The following is a 26,187-nucleotide window of genomic DNA, read 5'->3' on the forward strand; positions in this document are numbered from 1 at the left end:
AATTTGGGTAAAACGCGCCCACGGAGATCAGTGGGTGGGCACAACCTTAACCGCTTTGCATGCCTCTGTTTTTACCCCTTATAGAGAACTCGAGGTGGGTTTTACAAATCCTATTAGCACACAGAGGCTGGGCCTACATATAATGCCCAGCCTCTGTTACTAAATAGTTCTCCCCCAGGCCCCCCCCCCAAAACTAAACTGCTGTGCTAGCGACACACAGCGTGTCGCTAGCAAGCTGTTTACATGTAAATGGTCACTCTCCGCCGCTCCCCGCCTACGCCCCTTTCCTCCAATCAGCTTACAGGGGCGGCCAATACGACATATTTTTCAGGAAACTGCACACGTTCACATCTGGAGTAATTAGTCAGGGCTGTGGAGTTAGTACATAAATCACCCGACACAAAATCCTCAGTTTATGAAACCTCCGACTCCAGGTATCCAGAAATTACTCCACAGCCCTGCAATCTGTGTCCCTGCAGAGCTGATTATCTGGCTTTGAGGATTTCCACATGCACTGTAGGCTGGCCTTGAGGAGAGGGTTGGGAAACACAGCTTTGAGCTGAGGTGGCATTTGAGGTCCAGGCATCCAGCTGCTCTGCATTCTCGGAATATCTAGGAATTCCTGGGTATGAGACGTTCTTTGAACAGAGGAATCATTGCGTAGTGGATTTTGCTTTTGTACAGCCACCCCCACCTCTCTGTTTTCTCCTAATGGTTTCTGCTTCTCTGCAGGTAAATGCCAACGAGCTGACGAACGGCGTCATCAATGCTGCTTTCATGCTGCTCTTCAAAGATGCCATCAGACTGTTTGCTGCGTACAACGAAGGCATCATCAATCTGTTAGGTAACTAGAGGCAAATCTATCTATCTTCACCATGAATCACTTCTTCTATCTCTAGGCTTCTGTTTACATTGCTGCAGCCCTTAGAATGTTCTCCTTATTCAGAACAACCGTTCATTGAGCCAAGGTGTCCAGCCACTACACATACCTGCCTTAAAGTGGACCTGAACTCAGAACTTCCTCTTTGCTCTAAATGATATGCAACAGCATAATAACTTTTAAACAAAAAACATTTCTTTGTTACAGCTGATACAAATCCTGCAATAAATCTACAGTGTCTACTTCCTGCTTTAATGGAAGCAGACATAGGGTTAACATCTTGGGTTTACAAAAAAGCTGCTCTGACACAGCTGAGAGATCAAATTATACTGGTGATTAGTAACAGGAGGGGGAATTAGATGGTGCATTTCTCGGGTTTTCCTTCTGTCCTGTATATCTCTTAACTTGGTGGCCGATCGACCATCCGTTTTGATAATTATCAAATTGGATGAAAATTGGCGTTGCCAAAAGCATGCTCAATTGACGAAGCTTCATTTCTTCCCCGAATGATTTGTACCTAACCTTGATGGCGTTGGCATTCTTTCCTGGTTTTATGTCTGGCCCTGATGGCTCCTCTTCCTCATGCCTAAACTTTTTATAAATGTGCTTCTTTTTTATTGTCCCCGAACGGGGTCGACAAATGAACAAGTGAATAAATCACATGTTCGCCATGAAATGGCCAATAATCTTAAAGAGACTCTGAAGCGAGAGTCGCGCCGCTGAACGGGGGTCCCTTCACCCCCAAACCCACCCCCGCGAACCTTGGTAGTCTTTTGGTCGCAGATTTATTGCTTCCTGGAGGCAGGGCTAACGGCTGCAGCCCTGCCTCCAGTCGCGTATATCAGCGGCGCATCGCCGCCTCTCCCCCGCCCCTCTCAGTGAAGGAAGACTGAGAGGGGCGGGGGAGAGGCGGAGATACGCGCTGACAGAAGCGCGTGGGGCAGGGCTGCAGCCGTAAGCCCTGCCCCAACCAGGAAGCGCTCCCCGGCTGTACGGAGGAGATTTGGGGGATCAGTGACCCCCGTTAAGCCCCGGGATAGCGGCGTTTTAGCAGGGGCACACATGCCCCTGCTATCTATGAGGTCTGAAGCGAGATTTATTCTCGGTTCAGACTCTCTTTAAAGCCGTGGCAGTTTTTCCCCGAAGCCAGAAAGGGGGTTTCCGAGCTGGGGGTGGCTTCAGAGCTTGGAATTCTTGGCGAGCGCTTAGGCAAGTGACAAGGGGTTGGGGTTTAAGATAAATGACCATTTCATGGCATACGGTAGGGGGAGCCCTGCCAAACAGGCTTACAATATAAGGTGTGGACGCATGTGTTATACTACATTTTGATTTTAACTACCCATAGTATACATGAATTGTGTTGTTTTTTTTGGGGGGGGGGGGGGGGGGGGATTAGGATTATACTTGGAGTATAATCTTAATCCTACTTCTAGGAAATCATTGTAAGGGCTTACCTCCACTTGGCTAATCCATTTTCACTCTTATTATTATTTACAGTGGTTTGCAAAAGTATTCGGCCCCCTTGAAGTTTTCCACATTTTGTCATATTACTGCCACAAACATGAATGCATTTTATTGGAATTCCACGTGAAAGCCCAATACACAGTGGCGTACACGTGGAACGAGAATCATACTTGATTCCAAACATTTTTTTTACAAATAACGGAAAAGTGGGGTGTGCGTAATTAATCAGCCCCCTTCGGTCTGAGTGCAGTCAGTTGCCCATAGACATTGCCTGATGCGTGCTAATGACTAAATAGAGTGCACCTGTGTGTAATCTAATGTCAGTACAAATACAGCTGCTCTGTGACGGCCTCCGAGGTTGTCTAAGAGAATATTGGGAGCAACAACACCATGAAGTTCAAAGAACACACCAGACAGGTCAGGGATAAAGTTATTGAGAAATGTAAAGCAGGCTTAGGCTACAAAAAGATTTCCAAAGCCTTGAACATCCCACGGAGCACTGTTCAAGCGATCATTCAGAAATGGAAGGAGTATGGCACAACTGTAAACCTACCAAGACAAGGCCATCCACCTAAACTCACAGGCCGAACAAGGAGAGCGCTGATCAGAAATGCAGTCAAGAGGCCCATGGTGACTCTGGACGAGCTGCAGAGATCTACAGCTCAGGTGGGGGAATCTGTCCACAGAACAGCTATTAGTCGTGCACTGCGCAAAGTTGGCCTTTATGGAAGAGTGGCAAGAAGAAAGCCATTGTTAACAGAAAAGCATAAGAAGTCCCGTTTGCAGTTTGCCACAAGCCATGTGGGGGACACAGTAAACATGCGGTGCTCTGGTCAGATGAGACCAAAATGGATCTTTTTGGCCAAAATGCAAAACGCTATGTGTGGCGGAAAACTAACACTGCACATCACTCTGAACACACCATCCCTACTGTCAAATATGATGGTGGCAGCATCATGCTCCGGCGGTGCTTCTCTTCAGCAGGGACAGGGGAAGCTGGTCAGAGTTGATGGTAGAATGGATGGAGCCAAATACAGGGCAATCTTGGAAGAAAACCTCTTGGAGCCTGCAAAAGACTTGAGACTGGGGTGGAGATTCACCTTCCAGCAGGACAACGACCCTAAACACAAAGCCAGGGCAACAATGGAATGGTTCAAAACAAAACCTATCCATGTGTTAGAATAGCCCAGTCAAAGTCCAGATCTAAATCCAATCGAGAATCTGTGGCAAGATCTGAAAACTGCTGTTCACAAACGCTGTCCATCTAATCTGACTGAGCTGGAGCTGTTATGCAAAGAAGAATGGGCAAGGATTTCAGTCTCTAGATGTGCAAAGCTGGTAGAGACATACCCTAAAAGACTGGCAGCTGTAATTGCAGCCAAAGGTGGTTCTACAAAGTATTGACTCAGAGGGCCGAATAATTACGCACACCCCACTTTGCAGTTATTTATTTGTAAAAAAAAAAAAAAAAAAAAGTTTGGAATCCTGTATGTCTTTCTTTCCACTTCTCTTGTGTACACCACTTTGTATTGGTCTTATATGGAATTCCAATAAAATTGATTCATGTTTGTGGCAGTAATGTGACAAAATGTGGAAAACTTCAAGGGGGCAGAATACTTTTGCAAACCACTGTAGTATTTATATGGCGCTGACATCTTTCGCAGCACTATACTAATTGGCTGTTTATACATACCTGGGGCTTCCTCCAGCCCAATCCGCACAGATCGCTGTCCTCAGCTTTCTGTATCGCCGGTACCGGGTTACCGTAACTTTGGCCAGCCGCGGGCGGTCTACGCAAGAGGAAGTGCACTCTCTACGTATCTCTCAGGCAGCCGCGGCGCACATCTCTTGCACAGACTGCCCGCGACTGGAGGAAGTTAAGGGACCCGGATCCGACGGTACAGAAAGCTGAGGAAGGCGGCGTGGGAGCGATCCGTGCGAATGGGGCTGGAGGAAGCCCCAGGTATATGTGTGTTATATATTTTATTTTATAAATTTTTTTTATATTGTCTCTGGTACACTTTAAGACTACTTGCATCCCCATTGCAATAGATAGGGCAAATATTTATACTATTGAGTTCTTTTGACTGTCAAATTGCCCAGTATTGAGGTGAGCTTTTGGGGAGTACATTACTGGTAGGACAAGTGATAGGAGAATGCAGTAAGGAGTGTTCATGTAGGTGGAGGTATCACATGATTGGCACAGTCCCTCTGTTTGTTTGTTTTTTGTTTGCTATACAGAGGGCTATGCAACATCTTAGTTTATGTTGCTTGACATAATGATGTGTAGAGCTGTTTTATGACAGTGTTCAACTTTCTCTCCTAGAAAAATATTTCGACATGAAAAAGATTCAGTGTAAAGACGGGCTTGACATCTACAAGAAGTTCCTCACTAGGATGACCCGGATTTCTGAGTTCCTAAAAGTTGCAGAGGTAGCTGACCTTTTATTGACACCCCCCCCCCCCCCCCCCCCCACATACATTTTTCTTTACTAACCGGACCTTTCCAGGTTTTGCCTACTTCCAATGCTTCACATCCGTCGCAAACAGTCAGTATCCAGGTATCATATGATTTATCAGCTGACTGTTACAAAGGACAGCACCCTCAATGCATTGTTTAAAGCTACACACACACACTAGACAATTGCTTTGGCTGATCGTTTGCTCATTTAGTGTGTACAGCAGCCACCTGACATTGTTTAAAGCGGATCCGAAATGAAAAACTAACTATAACAAGTAACTTGTCTATATATCTTATCTAAAGTTTAGATAGTTTACACAGCATATCTAGCTGCAAACAGCTTTAACAGAATATGGATTATTTCTTCCAGTGATACAATGAGGGCAGCCATGTTCTGTTTGTCACATTGTCACAGGCTGAGGGCTGGCGATGCTATCTGCTTGCCTGTGTGTAAATTCAGTCCCATCTCCTCCTCCCTGCTGCCTCTGAAATCTCTGGCTAGTAATCTCCTCCTGCCCAGACTGAGCTCCCATAATCCCTTGCTACAGTGCCAAGGCACAAAAGGAGCTGTGGGCGAGGCTTGTTTAGTTTATAGGGAATTAGAGTATTAAAACAAAACAAAAAAGTATTTGGCTTGAGGAATGCCCTATAAACAATAGGAAAGGAACACAATTATGCAATGAGTAAAAATTTATCTCGGATCCACTTTGAGGATCTGACTTGTGGGATGCATAACAATGCTCGAGCAGCCCCAATCGCATTGTTTTTTCAGACTGTCCTCTAGCGGGCGTACCTGGTTTAAGCAATGGCTAAGCATTTTGATTCACAAATCCAAAGGTGCCCATCAATGATACAATCCTGATTGTACAATCTTACCAAATCTATTTAGTAGACGGGTAAAATACACTTTGTATGTAGGCTTTAGGTAGTCCCTAATATTGCATAGAAGTGGTATGATTGGACAATCAGGATTGTATAATTAATGGGCACCTCAAAGTACACCTGTAATGAAAACCCCCCACTAGGGGGTACTTATCTCAGGAAGGGGGGGGGAGGCCTCTGTATCCTAAAGAGGCTTCCCCTGTTCCTCCTTAGCCAGGGCGATCCAGTGCAGAGACGCCAAACTCTCAGCATCCATAGCAGTCCTATGACGCGCCTCGCGCAGACGCAGTGACTGCTTTCCAATGGGCTTCGCCAAAAATCGCCAAGCCCAATCGTATCTGCTCTACTGCACAGACGCAGATACCTCGCGCCTGCACAGGACCCGTTGGGCTCGGCCATTTCCTCCGGGGCGCAAACTAAAAGCCGCTAGTGCGCCTGCGCGAGGCAGGATTGCTATTGGTCTGGAGCCGGACTACCACTGCACCTGCGCACACTGCTGACCAGCTTGTAGGCGGATTTTCATGGGGGAGCCCGTGCTGGAATCTCTGCTAATGAGGAGGAAGGGGGGAAAGCCTCTTTAGGAACCAGGGGCTTCCCCCTCTTGGAGGTAAGTACTCCCCAGGGGCACTTTTTTTTTTCTTATATTACACTTTGTGTAAATCTGTGTGAGACGTATAAAGTTTCACTTTTAAAGTCGTGTATTTGGTAATAGATTTTTGAACGTTGCCAGGCATGTGCATGTTCCAGAATACTGACCACTGTTTCTCTCTGTAATATTCAGCTTCTGATTTTATTATTTTTATTTTCTTTAGCAAGTCGGGATTGACAGAGGAGATATACCGGATCTGTCTCAGGTAAAGAATATTTAGCTTTCAGTTATGTTAAGGTGATCTTTAAAGAAAACCTGAACTGAAAATTAAAAGTCAAAATAAACATACACAAGTCACACTTACCTCCCGTGTAGTCTACTCCTCAATCTCTTTTTCCTCTCCTGCATCCTGTTTGTCCACTGTGATCAATGGAATTCTCCGTCCTCCATTTTGAAAATGGCCATTACCAAATAACAGCTTTCTGGTCAGCACACTGTTAAACTGTAACATCGCCCACTTGAGCCATAGGGAAACATGGACATTACCGAGCACATCAGTTGTTCACTCAGCTATAACTGACAGCAACTGATATATAACTGACAGCAACTGTTATATTTTAGTTCTGACAAAATGTCAGAACTGGAAGGGATCATTGTCAGAAGAAAATGGTGAGCTTCTGAGAGGAACTGATGGCAAGGTAACTATTTAATGTTCATTTGAAGTTACTTCATGTGTTTATTTTAAATAATTTTACTCAGTACAGGTACCCTTTAAGTGTAACAGAAGTGATGCGACATGGTAAAATTGATTTTTTGATCTCCCCCATGAGGAGATGAAAAAGTCCAAAACCTGTCGGTTCTGTCAGATTGTAACTGCTTCCTCCTTTAACCACTTGCCGACCGCGCACTCATAACGCGCGTCGGCAAAGTGGCAGCTGCAGGACCAGCTGGCTGCAGGCTAATTAATCAGGAAGCACGGCGGGGGGCTCCGTGAATAGCCTGCGGGCCGCCGATCGCGGCTCGCAGGCTAAATGTAAACACAAGCGGAAATAATCCACTTTGTTTACATTTGTACAACGCTGCTAACAGTAGCAGCGTTGTACTAGATCAGTGATTCCTGGCCAATCAGCGGCCGGGGATCGCTGTCACATGACAGGCAGTAGCCTGTTAGAGGCTGCACAGGACAGATCCGTTCCTGTGCAGCCTCCGATCTCCAGGGCAAAGAGGGAGGGGGGGAATTCTGCGGTGGAGGGGGCTTTGAGGTGGTGCACCCCCCGCCACCCACACGCATGCAGGAGCGATCAGACCCCCCCCCCCCCCAGCACATCATACCACTAGTGGGGAAAAAGGGGGGGCGATCTGCTCGCTCTGCCTGGTGTTTGATCTGTGCTGGGGGCTGTAGAGCCCACCCAGCACAGATCAGCTAAAACAGCGCTGGTCCTTAAGGGGGGTAAAGGCTGGGTCATCAAGTAGTTAAGGTGGACCTGAACTCTTGCACAGGACAGAAGGAAAACATAGAGAAATGAACCCTGTATGTATTTAGAGAGTTAAATTCCCCCTCATTTGTGTCTAATCACAAGTGGTAATTTGATCTATCCCGTGTCACATGACTGCCATGACAGAGTTTGCAGATAAGCTCATTTGAACGCACAGGATGTTAACAATGTCTGCTTCCATAAAAGTGGGAAGCAGAAACAGCGGGTCCGCTTTAAGACCAGATCCTTTTTTTCTACTTTTACTCAGTGGTCACTGTGATTGGCTCACAGGATCAGGAGCCAATTAAATTTAAATTTAAAATCTATATCCAGGCAGCGATTAGAGGTTGCAAACATTATGTAGAGTTTAGTAGTGTGCGTTCACCAAGTTGTTGAGTGATTCAGGTTTTTATTTTCCCATCTAATTACACAGTTTCAGGTGCTTGTAGTAATAAGGTAGAGTGGATAGTATACAAGTATAATTTGTGCCGCTGTTTTTGAGCTAGTGTTGGTTTCAGTTAGAGCAGTAACATTTTATTGGTATGTACCCTTTTTAAAACCCTGTACTCACCAAGTAGCCCCTGGCATAGAAACATTATCAGAAGTACCCCTTGACAAATATATATTTAATCGTAGTTAATTATAATTGGTTCTAAACAATTTTCAAGCATTTACTATTGCTTTTAATTAGCTAAAATACTAATTTGGTGGTGTTATAAATAAGATTTAGAATTTTCTAAAACTCTAAATTTGTTCTTGGTTGTGTATATCAAGCCTGAGGACCCTCTGGGGTACCCGTACCATGCATTGAGAAACTAGGAGTTTAAGAGTACCTAATGTATATCTTCCATCTGGTACAATTGATCATTTTGATTTAAAGGGATACTTAAGCGAAAAAAAAAATGATTTTTACTCACCTGGGGCTTCTCTCAGCCCCCTGCAGCTGTCCGGAGCCCTCGCAGCCCCACTCCGATCCTTCTGTCCCTGCCGGTGGCCACTTCCGGGTTCGGCGACCGCCGCCGGCAGGCTGGGAACGCAAATGTGATTCTTCGCGTTCCCAGCCACAATATATCGCCCCCTATGCTGCTATTGCCTTCTTGCCGCAATAGCAGCATAGGGGGCGATGTATTATGGCTGGGAACGCGAAGAATCACTCGCGTTCCCAGCCTGTCGGCGGCTGACGCCGAACCCTGAAGTGGCCGCCTGCAGGGACAGAAGGATCGGAGCGGGGCTGCGAGGGCTCCGGACAGCTGCAGGGGCCTGAGGGAAGCCCCAGGTGAGTAAAAATCATTTTTTTTTTTTTTGATTATGTATCCCTTTAATGATCAGTTGGACAGACATTGATGGAAGAAATTGTGTATGACCTTAAAGCGGATCAGAGATGAAAAACTAACTATAACAAGTAACTTGTCTATATATCTTATCTAAAGTTTAGATGGTTTACACAGCAAATCTAACTGCAAACAGCTTTAATAGAAAATTATTATTTCTTCCTTTGATACAATGACAGCAGCCATGTTGTTTGTAAACATTACACAGAGGCAGGCTTGTCTGCATCTTGAGCACTCAGCCTGTGAAATCAATGGCTAGTAACACCACCACCACCTCCTCCTGCCCAGACTGAGCTCCCATGAGCCCTTGCTACTTCCAACGCTCTCTGAAAATCTATGGACGTGGTTTATTGAGTTTATAGGGAATTACAGTATTAAAACAAAACGGTATTTGGCTTGAGGAATGCCCTATAAACAATAGGAAAGGAACACAATTATGCAATGAGTAAAAGTTCACCTCGGATCCACTTTAACACTAACCAATCTGACTACTGAAATGGAGAGACCCGTTTTTCATGCCTGTATGAAGTTGTCCATCCTGCAGCCTAACTCAAAGTGAACTCTTTAAAGAGAACCTGAGGTGGATTTATTAAATCTTAATAGGACACAGAGGCATGTTCTGTGCACCATGACATGCCTCTGTGTTCTTCTGCCGCTGCCAGTCCCCCCATGCCCTCTTGTCCCCCGATAAATAGCGGCAGGCTAGCGACAATTTGCTTGTCTCTAGCCTGATGTGTACCTGGCAGCCTGTCAATCAGTTTTCCCCGCCTCCTCCATAGTGTGGCTCCCCCAGCTGCTCTCCGCTTCCGCTAGCTTCCTCCAATCAGAAGCTAAGCCGCGAACCAGGAAGTACTCAAGCTGATGTTTACCTGACAAGCTGCCAGGTAAACATCTGGCTAGTGACTTTTTCTCCTGAGATTTCTCCTAGGTGATCTTTTCTCAACTTGTCATAAAATGCTTTTTAACTCACCAACAAGCAAGAAAACACTAAATTTGATAGCACCTTTTCTCCAACGTTTGGGTACTTTTTTAATTGTATAATGCTGAAGAGTTAATTTAAAGAGAAAATGAAAGTTATCTCCTAGGAGATAATGCGCATGAAAAATTTAATTTCATATGAGCCTTGGAGTGAAGATGTCCTGTGCAAGATTGAACATAGACCTTGAAAATGCTGGTTATCTTAGGCATACATCCGAACATGTTGGAAAAGTTTTGTGGCTGATGCGGCAGCATGATTTATAATCGCATGATGACAAACTAGTGCCTTCGGCCGTCCTACATTTGATGTTACAGCTCCTGTATGTGGTAGTACAAGCATCCTGCCACTTCTGCACCTGCCCATGTGTGACAGTCTAACTTGTTGCATCGAGAGCCCCGCTCCTTTCCTGCCCCCTGCCTCGTGTATGTGATTTTCTTTAAAGTGAGCCAGAGATGAAGCACCCTCATGTATTTTACCAGATATATCAGTGGGAACATTAGAGAAAACACCCACCCTGCTCTCTGCTTCATTCTTCACTGTTCAGCCTGCTTCTTATCAGCCCTGATAAAATCCCAGACTGAGCATTCAGTCGGGGATCATTCTAGGTCTTTGATGTCTTTTCAAGCCCTAGCCTGCCTTCTTGTGGCTCTGCTACGGTGTTTCCCCGAAAATAAGACACTGTCATATTAATTTTTCTTTCAAAATATGTGCTAGGGCTTATCTTCAGGGAGGTCTTATATTTTGTGAGGGTAGCCAGATCCCCTTTTAGTATTTAGTCCTATTCCCTCTGTATACAGGCAGATCCCTCTGTATATGGCCAGATCCCTCCTGTATATAGGAAGATTCCCCCTGTATATGGCCAGATCCCCCTGTATATAGGCAGATTCCCCCTGTATATGGCCAGATCCCCCTGTATATAGGCAGATTCACCTTGTAAATTGCCAGATCCCCCTGTATATAGGCAGATTTCCCCTGTATACAAGCAGATTCCCTCCCTCACCTGCCCACCTGCTCGCCCGCTTTACCACATCTGTGCATGGCTCCTGGCCCCTTTGTTACAAAGCCGGATCCCTCCGCTGTTCATCCCTGGCATAATTCAAACCGCCGATCAGCGGTGAAGGCGGCTAATGCAGTCTGGTAAGCACTGCCGTATACAGGAAGTGGTCTTTGTTTACTTCCTGTAGAGGGCGGCGCTGTTACGGGACTGCAGTAACTGCCTTTTATGCGCTGATCAGCGGTTTGAATTATGCCAGGGATGAACAGCGGAGGGATCCGGCTTTGTAACGGAGGGGCCAGGAGCAATGCACAGATGTGGTAAAGCGGGCGAGCGGGCGGGATGTAGATCGGGGGGGGGGGGGGGTGCCGAAGTGAGCAGGACCCCAGCGCCGACCATGTCCCCGCCAGGTTCACAGCCACTAGGGTTTATTTACGGAGGATGTCTTATATTTCAAGGACACTCGATATAGAAGCTAGGTCTTATTTTCAGGGGATGATTTATATTCGGGGAAACACGGTATAATGACCCAGCTATAATGATTCCTGGAATAATAGAACACAGCAGAGGCGCCAGGCAAGAATAAAATATTTAAAAAACGTTTAAAAGGAGGGATGTAGGTGGATTCACCTCCCTCAGGTAAAGACCAGCCAATGAGCCGTTGGTAAACAACAATACAATTTATTGGGGATTCTCCCAAAAATGCAACGCGTTTCACGGGCAAAGCTCCCGCTTCATCAGGCAATCAGAACGGAGAAAACACATTAGTAGGTAAATTTCTGTTAAGAACGCTACAGTACAGAGGTGTTCTTAACAGAAATTGACCTACTAATGTGTTTTCTCCGTTCTGATTGCCTGATGAAGCGGGAGCTTTGCCCGTGAAACGCGTTGCGTTTTTTGGAGAATCCCCAACAAATTGTATTGTTGTTTACCAACGGCTCATTGGCTGGTCTTTACCTGAGGGAGGTGAATCCACCTACATCCCTCCTTTTAAACTGTTTTTAAATATTTTATTCTTTCCTGGCGCCTCTGCTGTGTTCTATTACTCCATTGATTAAGTCCACTCTGGGTGGAGGGGTGCATCCCCATCTGTTTTATCCTGTCTACAGAGAGCGATATTTTAATACCTGAGTGGGGTCAGGTTATAATTCTCCCCACCTGCCGTTCCAGTGGTTGCCTGTGTGGTCACCCAACCTTGTGAGTATATCTATTGTTGATCTACATTTGCCTCATCTTGTACCGACATACTGCACCATATCGGGCTCTCGGTCTCATTTGTGTTTTTTTATAAGATAATGATTCCTGAGCAATGCCAGACTGAATGCTCAGTCAGGAATTTTATCAGGGCTGATAACAAGCAGGCTGAGCAGTGAAGAATGAAACAGAGAGCAGGGTAGGTGTTTTCTCTAATGTTCCCACTGATATTTATGGTAAAATATGTGAGGCTGCTTTGTCTCTGGTTCACTTTAAAGACAACTGAACTGAGAGAGATATAAAGGCTGCCATATTCATATTTTTTAAGATACTAGTTGCCTGGCTGTCCTGCACATCTCTTTAGCTGCAGTAGTGTCTGAATCGCACACCTGAAACAAGCATGCAGCTAATCCAGTCAGGCTTCAAGCAGAAACCTTTGATCTGCCTGCTTGTTCAGGGTCTATGGATAAGAGTATTGGAGGCAGAGGATCAGCAGGACAGTCTGGAAATCTGCATTGTTTAAAAGGAAATTAATATGATAGCCTCCCTAACCCCCCTCAGTTCAGGCATCGTTTAAAGATTGTTCTTTTGTCAGTTGAAAGTTTACCCTGGGAGCCATGTGACATGAGACAGTCATGTATGTACACTGCCAAGCATACATATAACTAGGCTGTGTTCTTTTTTTTTTTTTTCTGCCTGAAAAAATTACGGTAACCCTTGACGTAAGCAACAGTTTCTCCGGATAGCCAACCCTCCCTCACTGATGAGGAATTACAGCCATGAAACTCTTTCCTGGTAGAGAACAGCTTTTGAGTGCAGGGGATAGATAAAAAAGGGTCAGTAGTTCATATATTTTTTTCACTGGGATGCAGACACTGTGAGAGAGACTGTGGCATTCATATGAGACAATACAACATTAAACCTACTTTTTTTAGTTTTTGAAAAGATAAAACTGGAATTCTAAAAAAATAAATAAAAAGTAATAAATTAATTTTCAGGACTAAGAAGATATACAATCTCCTTGGGTACAAAACCACATTCTTACCTAAGAAGAGGGGGGCCTCTGCATCCTAATGAGGCATTCCTTGCTGTCCTGGGCGCCTGCCCAAGTACGGCCGTGCCTCCGCAGTAAGTTAGAACCGCTTGTGCAGGAGTGGGAGCGTGCTACCGCACAGGCACGGCTGCGCTTCCGTGGCTACAGTACGGCCGTGCTCCTGCCTGCCAGAAGGCCCCAAACAGCTGGAAAGTACCGGGCATCAGGGGAGGCCAACGAGGGTAGCCTCATTAGGATCTTCCTTCTCCTTGGGTAAGTATCTGTGGCTCGGGTTCTCTTTAAGGATCTGGCTTTCAATTCCCACCAAAGGGATCTGCTGCTGTATTCTGTAAAATATTGCTGCATATTTTTAGGCTTGTTGTATGGATACAGGAAACAAGTAAATGAACAGCAGCTGTTGTATGAGCCTTCCAGAGCTGCTGCTGCTATTTGGAGCATGCTGACTGCAGAATTCCTACATGTTTCCTTTCTGTACAATCAGTAACTCGCAGATTGCAGTGTTATGTCAGAAGAGAAGGAGCTGTGTGCTGTACTGGGATGGAATTTGCAGGTAGGGTAGCAGGGTTACTGTGTCAGAAGGGAAGGAGCTGTGTGCTGTGCTCTGCAGCATGTGAGGATGGTATTTGCAGGTTGGGTAGCCGGGTTACTATGTCAGAAGGGAAGGAGCTGTGTGCTGTGCTCTGCAGCATGTGAGGATGGTATTTGCAGGTTGGGTAGCCGGGTTACTATGTCAGAAGGGAAGGAGCTGTGTGCTGTGCTCTGCAGCATGTGAGGATGGTATTTGCAGGTAGGGTAGCCGGGTTACTATGTCAGAAGGGAAGGAGCTGTGTGCTGTGCTCTGCAGCATGTGAGGATGGTATTTGCAGGTTGGGTAGCGGGGTTATGTCAGAAGGGAAGGAGCTGTGTGCTGTGCTCTGCAGCATGTGAGGATGGTGTTTGCAGGTAGGATAGCTGGGTTACTATGTCAGAAGGGAAGGAGCTGTGTGCTGTGCTCTGCAGCATGTGAGGATGGTATTTGCAGGTAGGATAGCAGGGTCACTGTGTCAGAAGGGAAGGAGCTGTGTGCTGTGCTCTGCAGCATGTGAGGATGGTATTTGCAGGTAGGATAGCAGGGTCACTGTGTCAGAAGGGAAGGAGCTGTGTGCTGTGCTCTGCAGCATGTGAGGATGGTATTTGCAGGTTGGGTAGCAGGGTTATGTCAGAAGGGAAGGCGCTGTGTGCTGTGCTCTGCAGCATGTGAGGATGGTATTTGCAGGTAGGGTAGCCGGGTTACTATGTCAGAAGGGAAGGAGCTGTGTGCTGTACTGGGATGGAATTTGCAGGTAGGGTAGCAGGGTTACTATGTCTGAGTGGAAGGAGCTGTGTGCTGTGCTCTGCAGCATGTGAGGATGGTATTTGCAGGTAGGATAGCAGGGTTACTATGTCAGAAGGGAAGGAGCTGTGTGCTGTGCTCTGCAGCATGTGAGGATGGTATTTGCAGGTAGGATAGCAGGGTTACTGTGTCAGAAGGGAAGGAGCTGTGTGCTGTGCTCTGCAGCATGTGAGGATGGTATTTGCAGGTAGGATAGCAGGGTTACTGTGTCAGAAGGGAAGGAGCTGTGTGCTGTGCTCTGCAGCATGTGAGGATGGTATTTGCAGGTAGGGTAGCCGGGTTACTATGTCAGAAGGGAAGGAGCTGTGTGCTGTGCTCTGCAGCATGTGAGGATGGTATTTGCAGGTTGGGTAGCCGGGTTATGTCAGACGGGAAGGAGCTGTGTGCTGTGCTCTGCAGCATGTGAGGATGGTATTTGCAGGTAGGGTAGCCGGGTTACTATGTCAGAAGGGAAGGAGCTGTGTGCTGTACTGGGATGGAATTTGCAGGTAGGGTAGCAGGGTTACTGTGTCAGAAGGGAAGGAGCTGTGTGCTGTGCTCTGCAGCATGTGAGGGTGGTATTTGCAGGTTGGGTAGCAGGGTTACTGTGTCCGAGTGGAAGGAGGTGTGTGCTGCACTCGGATGGCATTTGCAGGTTGGGTAATTGACACAGAAGTCTAGTTGCTGTAGACAGTGCAGCTCTCAGGCATCTGTCGGGAGGGGGTGACTCAATGCTGTAATCTGCTGTCTCATGGCCAGAGGAATGCATTTGGAGGATGATTTTATCATTTGGCATTGGCTGTGCATTCTCCTTAGTATTTGCCGGCAAGCACTGCACTGTGTGAAAGGCTGGCCCAGATGTCTGGTCTGCAGCTGCACACATGTGCTCAGAACCATCTTCTGATGCACAGTGATCTTCCTGTAGTGCATAGGGAGTTTGTCATTAATCCCAGCGTATTGATCTGCTTCTGTAATCAGTTACTGCTGCTAGCTTACCCCACATCTGCTGAGCAGCACTATTCATGGATGGTTTGGTAGGGAGCGTGTAATTGCCTCTCTCCAGGATTCACTTTTATCTGCTGTATAAAACCTAGAGGTGCCCCTCTGCATCGATATATGGCAGATGTGATCATAATGAGCAAATCTGGCAGAGAGTGATGCTGCAACAAGGCCACTCAATCGTCTTTCTGGGTGAAATTGGCTGAAAGGATCTGTCAAGCGTGCTGGAAAATCTCTGTTTGAAAGGGTTAGTTCGGTTACATGGCTGTCATCACTGGTTTTAATTTCCCAACAACCGCCAGACTCCTGGCTGGTTTCCCCACCCAAGTGTATGTGTATGCACCCCCCCCCCCCCCCCCTTAGCTTGTGGTCAGGGTTACAGGCTCACTAAATACTCCCCTCCTCCTGTGTCTTGCGTTTCTTTAAATTGTCACCGTAACCACCTGTACCACCTGCAGGGCTGTGGAGTTAGTCGTGGAGTTGGGGGAATTTTGGGTACCTGGAGTTAGATTCGGTGGTTTCACTTTTGTATCTGACATCACTACAATAACTGGTGTCGCGTGGTACAGACACTCGCCATGGCAATTCAAAAGGACACCAGACACGCTAGAGGGATGTGGGGGTCTAGGACTATTTCCAGTATTGGGAATGTATATGTAGTGTTTGGGCGGGCAGTAGATCCCACTTTGATCAGATTCGATCAGATAGGGATCTATCAGATGGTCGATCTGGTGTCTGATTGACAAATGTATGGCCAAGTGCACTAAGCACCCATCAAACTTTTTTTTTTTCCCCTTCTTACGGTGAACCTCCCCAGAATGCCTGATACACACCATGCAATTTCCCATCGCAGAGACGGATCGAAACGATTATTTCCGACAGGCTCGATCGTTTTTCCTGATTTTGTATAGAAGTAATCAGAAAATGGATCAGAAAACTGGTCGGAAATCAGATTGGGCCTGTCTAAAGTTATCTGTTTGACTTGTCCATGTGACAGGAAATGGCATGGTGTGTATCAGGCATAAAGGAGGCTCATGATGCAGTATGCTATGGGGGGGGGGGGGGGGGGAGGAGATGCACCATTGCTTACCTATGGTGAGCTGCTCCTTTATTCCCCCTCAACGCATGCACCTAGCGCAGTGATAGGCAAACTTGGCTCTCCAGCTGTTAAGGAATTACAAGTCCCACAATGCATTTGCCTTTATGAATCATGACTGTGGCTGTTGACTCCTGCAAAGCATTGTGGGAATTGTAGTTCCTTAACAGCTGGAGAGCCAAGTTTGCCTATCACTGACCTAGCGGGTATTCACATCTACATACTGTAGCTCCCAGCATGCATTGCGGCTGGGAGCCATCCTCCGAAGGCGGACTCTTTGAACAGCGAACAGTGATGGCGCACTCCACAGGACCATAGCTAAGCAACAGCATACTGCATCACACACCTCCCTTATGGGAAATTCATTGTTTGAGTTTTGAAGTGGCATTTTACAGTAGGTTGGTGGCCCAAATTGCCTCCACTTCCACATTATGGAGGTGTTTGTACACCCCCTGCTATCCTCACCACTGTCTGTAATACCCCCTTTCTTGGCTTTAAAGGGATACTGTAGGGGGGTCGGGGGAAAATGAGTTGAACTTACCCGGGGCTTCTAATGGTCCCCCGCAGACATCCTGTGTTGGCGCAGCCACTCACTGATGCTCCGGCCCCGCCTTCAGTTCACTTCTGGAATTTCTGACTTTAAAGTCAGAAAACCACTGCGCCTGCGTTGCCGTGTCCTCGATCCCGCTGATGTCACCAAAAGCGCACAGCGCAGACCCGTAATGGTCTGTGTCTGCACAGTACACTCCTGGTGACATCAGGGCGAGCGAGGTCACGGCAACGCACGCGCAGTGGTTTTCTGACTTTAAAGTCAGAAATTCCAGAAGTGAACTGGAGGCGGGGCCGGAGCATCGGTAAATGGCTTCGCCAACACAGGATGTCTGCGGGGGACCATTAGAAGCCCCGGGTAAGTTCAACTCATTTTCCCCCGACCCCCCCTACAGTATCCCTTTAATATGTAGATCAGGCAAGAAATGATGATGATGTAGGTTTGTATGGAAAGGTGATGGTGGAGGGTAGCCTATCACCCCGCTGGCTTTACAGTTACCGCCAGACTGTCAGTGTTGTGTGACAGATTATCAGTATTGAACCTACAGCTTGGATTTATGCAGAGAATGTCATTAGGTCATTGCGGAGTTGTTTGTGTTTAAAATTGCCTGCGGTTTACGTGGATTTACATGATCCATAATCCAGTGACCTGTGAAGCGGAGTGTCAATAGTACTGTTCTCGCTCTTTCTAATGCATTAGAACAGGAGACTCTCTGCTTCTTCTGTTTCCTACCTGCAGCTGATTTATCTGAACTGGAGTCTGTGCCAAAGCAGCCAGCTTTACTCTGCTAAAGCCCTGCTAAACCCTGGCAGCTGCATGTGCCTCCCATTGTTGCTGGTCTTACCTGTTTGTGTCTTTATTTAAAGTGTACCAGAGATGTTAAAGTTTAGATTTGATACTTTCCTTCCTCCAGCCCCAAAAGCTTGTGTGAGTCCCACGCTGGCCTCCCACTGTCTGCCGTTCAGCTGTGATCAGTCTACTGCGCATTCTTGGGAAGTTTTGGGATCCTTTTGAGGCTTCCCTCGGTGGTCCGTTGTCCTGTCATTGAACGTTGCAGCCCTCCTCCACATTGGGCCTGCGCTCTCCCTCTGTTACGAGCGTGACCGTGCAAGTGCAGAAGTACAAAGCGCGCGTCTCCTCCTTGCTGTGTGGGTGTGGCTACTGCGTGACCACGCTAAATGAAGAGAAGGTGTGCGGCCCAAATACAAGCGACAATGCCTAGTTGTTAATCTTCCGGGAGACTTCCCTCTCTTAGGTCAGGATCTTATTTTGTACCCAAGCTTCGGCTCGGGTACACTTTAAGCATGGGCACATTTGATGCTGGGAGGTGCTTACTGGGATGATCACCGCTAGCTACGGTACTTGCAAGGGCGGGATCTTTTACCAATGGCAATATGCATAAAATGCAGGTATGGAGTCCGATCGTGATTACTGGCCTCTGAAGCTGTCTTCAGGCCTCTGTCCCCTATGAACCCACCACAGTCTTTTCACGCCATTTGTAAGCCAAATGGACTCTACTTAAAAGGTTGGACTGCAGCATCGTTGTCCTCTCATGTGACTATTACTCAGGATTATGTGAAATACGTAGCGGGTTTTGAGTTACAAAATATCCTGCAGTCTGTCATTAAAACAAACCTGTTTTCAGAAGAACCTATAAAATGCCAGACACATGTATAGCAGGCTATGTAGGAGACTCCTTTATGTAAAAGAAACAAAAACCCAAAAAGTGCTGTATTTAGCCCTTCTCAGCAGTTTATAGTGAACCCGACCCGAAGCTCAGGGCAAATAGGAAATGCCTAAGGAGAGGGAAGCCTCTGGATCCTATGGCTTCCTGGGTGCGCAACAACTCATGGGACCCCCCTGCGAAATTAGCATACACACACCTACCTACTCCTTCCCCCGACACCATCTCCCCAAATAGTCGCACAGTGGAGCAGTGTAATATTTACCTCCTCCAGCGCTACATTGTGTCTCTTCTGTTCTTCCTAGCAGCTGCACGCTCTATACATCTTGCTTCCGATCATGTGACATGCATTGGGAGTCGGAGGTATGCAGCATAGAGCGTGTGGCTGTCGGGAAGATCAGAGGAGGCCCCAAAGCAGCACTGAAGCAGGTAAATATTAAACTGTTCATGGCTACTCTGCAGTAGGGGGAGAAGCAGGCCACCCCACGGTCACTATAGTTACTCCACTTCATTTAAGACTGCTCAATAAAGTGTTACATCTTAATAAACCATTTGGCCCGCGACATAGACTATGGTTTTAGATTTTGGCCCCCTATGTGATGGAGTTTGAGTGCTTCTGACACATTGTAAATATCTGTCTGTGGTGATGTTATTCACAGTGGAAATCCCCTGCTTGTGAGTATTACAGCTGACCGAAGCTTCCTGTCTAGTCATAACCGCTATGCAGAGGCATGAAAGATCTGATCCAGGGAAAGCCTCAAAAAGTTACAATGTGATGGTGTCAACTGTGTATCATCTGCAAAATGACATTTACTCCTATGAAAAACTGACATCACTGTAGCACAATGAGGAACTGTAACCCAGGATTAAACGTCATCCCAATCAGTAGCTGATACCCCCTTTCCCCTGAGAAATCTTCACCTTTTCTCTAAGAGATCATTTGGGGGGGGGGAGGGGGTTCCATATGGCTGATGATGTTGTGGTGAAACACCTCTGTGTGATGTCATGACCATAATCCTGAGCGTTTCCTGGCATTGCATTGTGAGAAATGATGGCTTTTTCTAACTGCCAAGCAAGCAGTATCTCTCTCTGTGCATAGAACTCTCAGTAACGAACATTCCACACAGATCTGGCAGAACTAAAGGTGTCACCTCCAGTGATACATTTCAGAATGTAAATCAGGGAGAGGAAAGATCTTACAATGGGAAAACACTGACTAAATCTATAAATAATGTAAAGAAGCAATTTTTAACATTATATTCACTACGATTCCTCTTTATTGGACCAAAATCGCAGAAAATGATAAATTTAGAATACATGTGTACACATACATAGAAGAAATACGATTCCCCCATAGTAAAATGCATTATAAATTAATTTTCTCCTATGTTACAGGCAGTACAGTAGGCAGTAAAAATCTGACAGGTTTTGGTCTGGTCAATCGCCTCATGGGGGATTTTCAGTCTCTCCTTTATTCTCTATGAAAGCACACCTTGGAAAGGATCTATACCATATTCTGCCCAGCCTTTCTACTCATTTGCACACTTTTTGTGAGTTGAACTGAGCAACTGCCATTCAGTAAGTGCTTTTGAAAATAAAGAAAACCCTGAGACTCCCCCATGAGGAATGGACTAGTCCAAAACCGGTCAGATTTTTGCTGCATTTTGTAAACCATAGGAAAACATGAGAATAGTTATTCTGGGTGATAGTTATTCTTTAGCGGTTTCAGTGCAGGATTTGATAACCATTCAGGTCTGTTGTTTCCGCAGGCTCCAAGCAGTCTACTGGATGCCCTGGAGCAGCATTTAGCCTCTCTGGAAGGGAAGAAGATCAAAGACTCCACAGCTGCAAGCAGGTAGATGCCTCATCCATGAGTGAGATAATGGGACTTACAGAGCGGGAGTGGATGAGTGAGAGAACAGGATCTGAGTGGGAGTGGATAAGTGAGAGAATGGAAGATGGCCACTGGCGCTGCTGTACGCGGAGCGTAGGCCTGGGGCTTTAGTGTTTACATGACTTGTGTTCTGAATATTCATTAGTTGAGAGAATGGGACCTTCTGCACAGGAGTTGATGAGTGAGAGAGTGGGACCTTCTGAGCGGGAGTGGCATGAGTGAGTGAATAGGACCTTCTGAGCGGGAGTGGCATGAGTGAGTGAATAGGACCTTCTGAGCGGGAGTGGCATGAGTGAGTGAATAGGACCTTCTGAGCGGGAGTGGCATGAGTGAGTGAATAGGACCTTCTGAGCGGGAGAGGATGAGTGAGAGAGTGGGACCTTCTGAAGCTGAGCGGGAGTGGATGAGTGAGTGAATAGGACCTTCTGAGCGGGAGAGGATGAGTGGGACCTTCTGAAGCTGAGCGGGAGTGGATGAGTGAGAGAATAGGACCTTCTGAGCGGGAGTGGATGAGTGAGAGAGTGGGACCTTCTGAACTTGAGCTGGAATGGAAAGGTGTCTGGGTCAACCAGACAAGCTGGTGGCCACTGGCGCTGCTCGAAGCGAAGTGTAGGGCTGGGGCTTTAGTGTTTACATGACTTGTGTTCTGAATATTCATGAGTTGAGAGAATGGGACCTTCAGAACCTGAGCTGGAATGGAAAGGTGGCGTCTGGTTCAACCAGACAAGCTGGTGGCCACTGGCGCTGCTTGAAGCGGAGTGTGGGCCTGGGGCTTTAGTATTTACATGACTTGTGTTTTGAATATTTTAACAGCTGACCCGATAGTGTAGGTGGATCTTTATAGTGGAAGTTTCTTATAAACCCATCCTGCTGCCAACCATTATAAATGTTCCATATTTAAAGGGTTACTCTGACTTACATATTTATGCTAAATCACACACAGGTTGTCTCCTGGTCAATAGTGTCTTTATAATTCTTTTACTGATTTTACTCCACTGGAGAAGTGCTGGATCCCCCCAGTATCTATATTACACGTATACTCTATCCTGCTGGGCATGTCTAACAAGAGAAAAACACAACTTCCGCTCATAGCTGTGCATGTGTTTACTCACACATCTGTGATCTGTTACCTCAGAATCTTACAGTCTGCGCACACGCTCAATCAATGTCAACTGACTGGGATTGGGACACAATCACTCAGACACATTGCAGGGCCGAGGCTGTGCAGACATGTCACTTGCAAGGGAGCAGCGTGTTCTGTTCTATGCAGTGGCGCAGGAATGACGTGCAGGGGGCTGGGTAAGTTGGGAGAACAGCGCCAGCTCCAAACACTGCAGGCTGCTGGTGGTTACGTAAGTGGTCACATACAGTATATGCCACAATGGCCTTTAGCCTCGCACAGGTACACGGGAGAGAAGCCACAGGGAGGAGCCTTCGGTAGTAAAGAGAAGACATGCGCTGTCTTCTCTCAACTGACCAATACTAGAGGCCAAACACTAGGGACAATGTGGAACATACCTTTCATGACCAGCAGAGACACCTAGTGTTCAGTCTCTAGCATTTGTGATGTGATACGGGCGGCAGGGAGGAGCACCCGGCAGTAGAGAGAGGATATGGGGGAGGGGCGATGGTGAACATGCAAGTTTAGGCTTCGCTCTGTACACTGCACGCCACTCGTTGCGAAAACGAATGTGGCTAGCAACATGCTCCGGACCGGTCACCGGTTGAGCGAAATCTTCCATCCACCACGAACATCAAATGTACAGGAATGGTTTGGTTCATTGATTTTTAGAAGATTTGATTTAATAATTGAATCAACGGAATATCGAGAAAGAAAATTAACCAGTATATGGCCATCTTTACGTGGCTATGCATCTAGTGATGATGGGCAGATTCGACCAAGAAACAGATCTCTCCGATCGAATCTGAACAGAGAGCGATCTATCGGCTGCCCATATACTGCAGACTGATTCTGCATGAAATGTCGCGGGAATTGGCCTAGTGACATCGCCTCTCTGTCCCCTTGTCTAAAATGTTAAAACGGCCCAAAATTGGTCGCAACGTCGATCAGGGATGCTCTTGGCAGCACCAGTTTTCTTCTGAGTCGATTATAAGAATTGAATGAAGTTGCTTGATGTATGGCCACTTTTAAGGTTTCAATGAAAGCCCCTGTCACTCCTGTGCTGACAGCCCCAGCTCTCCTCCCACACTGGAAGATCTCTGCAGAACATTTACCGGAACAGATTAGATTTGTGAAGATTGTTTATAGCAAACATCCTGAAGCGGCAGCCAGCCGACGCCCTCCTGGCCGCCCTCCAACAGGATGGAGAATTCTGCCCACGAGACCCGAATAAATATGCATGCAGGCTAATTGATTTTTATTGTTCTTCACCGACTGGTTATTCATAATATCGCTCTTTTTCCGCTGCCTTGTGGTAGTCATCCCAGCTATTGATTTCAGACTCCTGATGATACAGTATTTATCATCTGCGCTGCATTGTTACCGAGACCTGAAGTCTTACTCAGCGAATTCAGGGCCTTCCCATAACTAATGGTTTATTCAAACAAAAGTGACAGAATTGTAGTGGTCTGCAGCATTGCTTCATATTCTAGCTGGGGCAGGCTCAGATATTCATGTTTACTCACCCAAGAAGTACCCTGTAAAGCTACCTACACAAGCTAGATATGTGTATATCACGAGGTAATTTACCTCACATGAAATTTTTTTTACCTAACAGGTCTAAGGGTCCGTTTCCACTACTTGCGGTGGGATCATTGCACCACATCGCATTTAAACTGCCGCTAATGTTAACCTATGGATCTGTTTCCATTGATGCAAATTTTCATTCGCGATGCAACACGGCTAAAAATATGGCTTGCATGCTGCAGTTTTCCGCAGCACGCATCCGAGCCCTATAGCGGTAGTATTGAACCGTGCCGCATCGCACCGGGAACTAAACTGCCCACCGGTGGCTGCAGTGCGATGATTGCACCGCGGCAATGCGGCCAGTGGAAACGAGCCCTTACTGAATTGAGTCCTATGTCTCCATAACTTCGACCCAAGAGAACTAGTACCAGTCCCTGCCAGACTACAGTACCCGTACTTGTGTACGAGGCTTTAGGCTGACATTAGTCTGACATCCTAATTTACCTACTGTTTTTATACTTTTTTTTTTTTTTTTTTACTTGCTGGTTGTTGAAAAGACTCTTTGTAGACAAGAAGAGAAAACATACACTGGAGAAAGCACAAGTGAAAAGATTATAAAACCAAGACCAGTTTATTTTCATGAACAACAAAGATGTGATTTTTGTGGCAAAACAATTTCACTATTTTTGGATAGGGTTAGTCGAGCATGAGTTGGGGGGGGGGGGGGGGTGTCAGTTAGGGTTAAGCATCAGTTGGAGGGGTCAGTGAAGCATCGGTTGAGGGGTTTGTTTTGGACATCAATTGGGGGCTCTGTTAGGGTTAGGCAATTCCACTGGCTTCGGGAACTCTCAGTAACCAAACAATACACACAGCTGTACCTGACTGCACTAAAGATATCACCACCAGTGTTAAATTTCAGCTTGTAAATAATGGTTCGGAAAGATTTTACACTATAGGAAGACATATGTGCTTAGCACAATGACACTGGGTCACTGTTTGGTTACTGTTCATTGCTTGGCTAACCTGATGTGTTTTTTTCTTGCAGGGCGACCACGCTTTCCAATGCGGTGTCATCGCTGGCCAGCACAGGCCTGTCTCTCACCAGAGTGGATGAGAGGGAGAGGCAGGCAGCACTGGAGGAAGAGCAGGCTCAGTTAAAAGCTTTAAAGGTAATTTCACCCGGCGTGCACAGCTCGCTATGACACTCACTTGTCCAGGCCTGGATTTTCCATAAGGCATTGTAGGCACATGCCTACAGGCGTCTTATGTGGGAGATGCAGCCCCCCTTTCCTTATGTCACTGACCTCAGGAGCTTAGACTAATCCCTGCCTCATATCACTGACCTCAGGAATTTAGACTAATCCCTGCCTCATATCACTGACCTCAGGGGCTTACAATCTAATCCCTGCCTCATGTCACTGACCTCAGGGGCTTACATACTAATCCCTGCCTCATATCACTGACCTCAGGGGCTTACATACTAATCCCTGCCTCATATCACTGACCTCAGGGGCTTACAATCTAATCCCTGCCTCATATCACTGACCTCAGGAGTTTACAGACTAATCCCTGCCTCATATCACTGACCTCAGGGGCTTACATACTAATCCCTGCCTCATATCACTGACCTCAGGGGCTTACAGACTAATCCCTGCCTCATATCACTGACCTCAGGGGCTTACAGACTAATCCCTGCCTCATATCACTGACCTCAGGAGTTTACAGACTAATCCCTGCCTCATATCACTGAGCTCAGGGCCTTAGACTAATCCCTGCCTCATATCACTGACCTCAGGAGTTTACAGACTAATCCCTGCCTCATATCACTGACCTCAGGGCCTTAGACTAATCCCTGCCTCATATCACTGACCTCAGGGGCTTAGACTAATCCCTGCCTCATATCACTGACCTCAGGGCCTTAGACTAATCCCTGCCTCATGTCACTGACCTCAGGGGCTTACAGACTAATCCCTGCCTCATATCACTGACCTCAGGAGTTTACAGACTAATCCCTGCCTCATATCACTGACCTCAGGGGCTTAGACTAATCCCTGCCTCATATCACTGACCTCAGGGCCTTAGACTAATCCCTGCCTCATGTCACTGACCTCAGGGGCTTACAATCTAATCCCTGCCTCATATCACTGACCTCAGGGGCTTACATACTAATACCTGCCTCATATCACTGACCTCAGGAGCTTACAGTCTAAAGGTGGCCATACACTTATCGATTTGTAGCATATTCGACCATCAGATTTCTGGCAGATGCCTGACAAGTCCAATCTGACAGGAATCCATCTGATGTTTGCCACACACTAGGAACAGATTTCCAATAGATTTCAAAATTAAATCTATTGGAAATTGATCTAAATGCATTATAGGATCATTAGATCCAATGCAACTCTATGGGCCAGCGCAACCTAGATTTTCCATCCTGTCAGATCGAATCTATCGAAATCGGCCGCGAATCGATTTCTATAGAATCGATTGATGGCTGAAATCGACCAGTGTAAGGACCCCTTAATCCCTGCCTCATATCACTGACCTCAGGCACGAAGCGCCCTCATGTATTTTACCATATAGATCAGTGGGAACATTAGAGAAAAGACCTACCCTGCTCTCTGTTTCATTCTGCACTGCTCAGCCTGCTTCTTATCAGCCCT

At 46.6% G+C, this 26,187-nt stretch overlaps 1 protein-coding gene across 8 annotated transcripts in view; it reads left to right on the top strand.

Moving 5' to 3' along the window:
* PICALM (phosphatidylinositol binding clathrin assembly protein) overlaps positions 1 to 26,187 on the top strand; it is a 158,206-nt gene that overhangs the window by 76,988 nt on the left and 55,031 nt on the right. For all 8 annotated transcript variants that reach the window (XM_068266736.1, XM_068266739.1, XM_068266738.1 and 5 more), the window contains exons 6-10: positions 733 to 844; positions 4,671 to 4,777; positions 6,500 to 6,541; positions 20,753 to 20,838; positions 24,570 to 24,693. In XM_068266736.1, coding sequence (XP_068122837.1) covers positions 733 to 844; positions 4,671 to 4,777; positions 6,500 to 6,541; positions 20,753 to 20,838; positions 24,570 to 24,693 — 471 coding nt within the window. The remainder of the gene's footprint in view (positions 1 to 732; positions 845 to 4,670; positions 4,778 to 6,499; positions 6,542 to 20,752; positions 20,839 to 24,569; positions 24,694 to 26,187) is intronic.

Source organism: Hyperolius riggenbachi, chromosome 2 (assembly GCF_040937935.1).
Source record: "Hyperolius riggenbachi isolate aHypRig1 chromosome 2, aHypRig1.pri, whole genome shotgun sequence".
Classification (NCBI taxonomy): Eukaryota; Metazoa; Chordata; class Amphibia; order Anura; family Hyperoliidae; genus Hyperolius; species Hyperolius riggenbachi.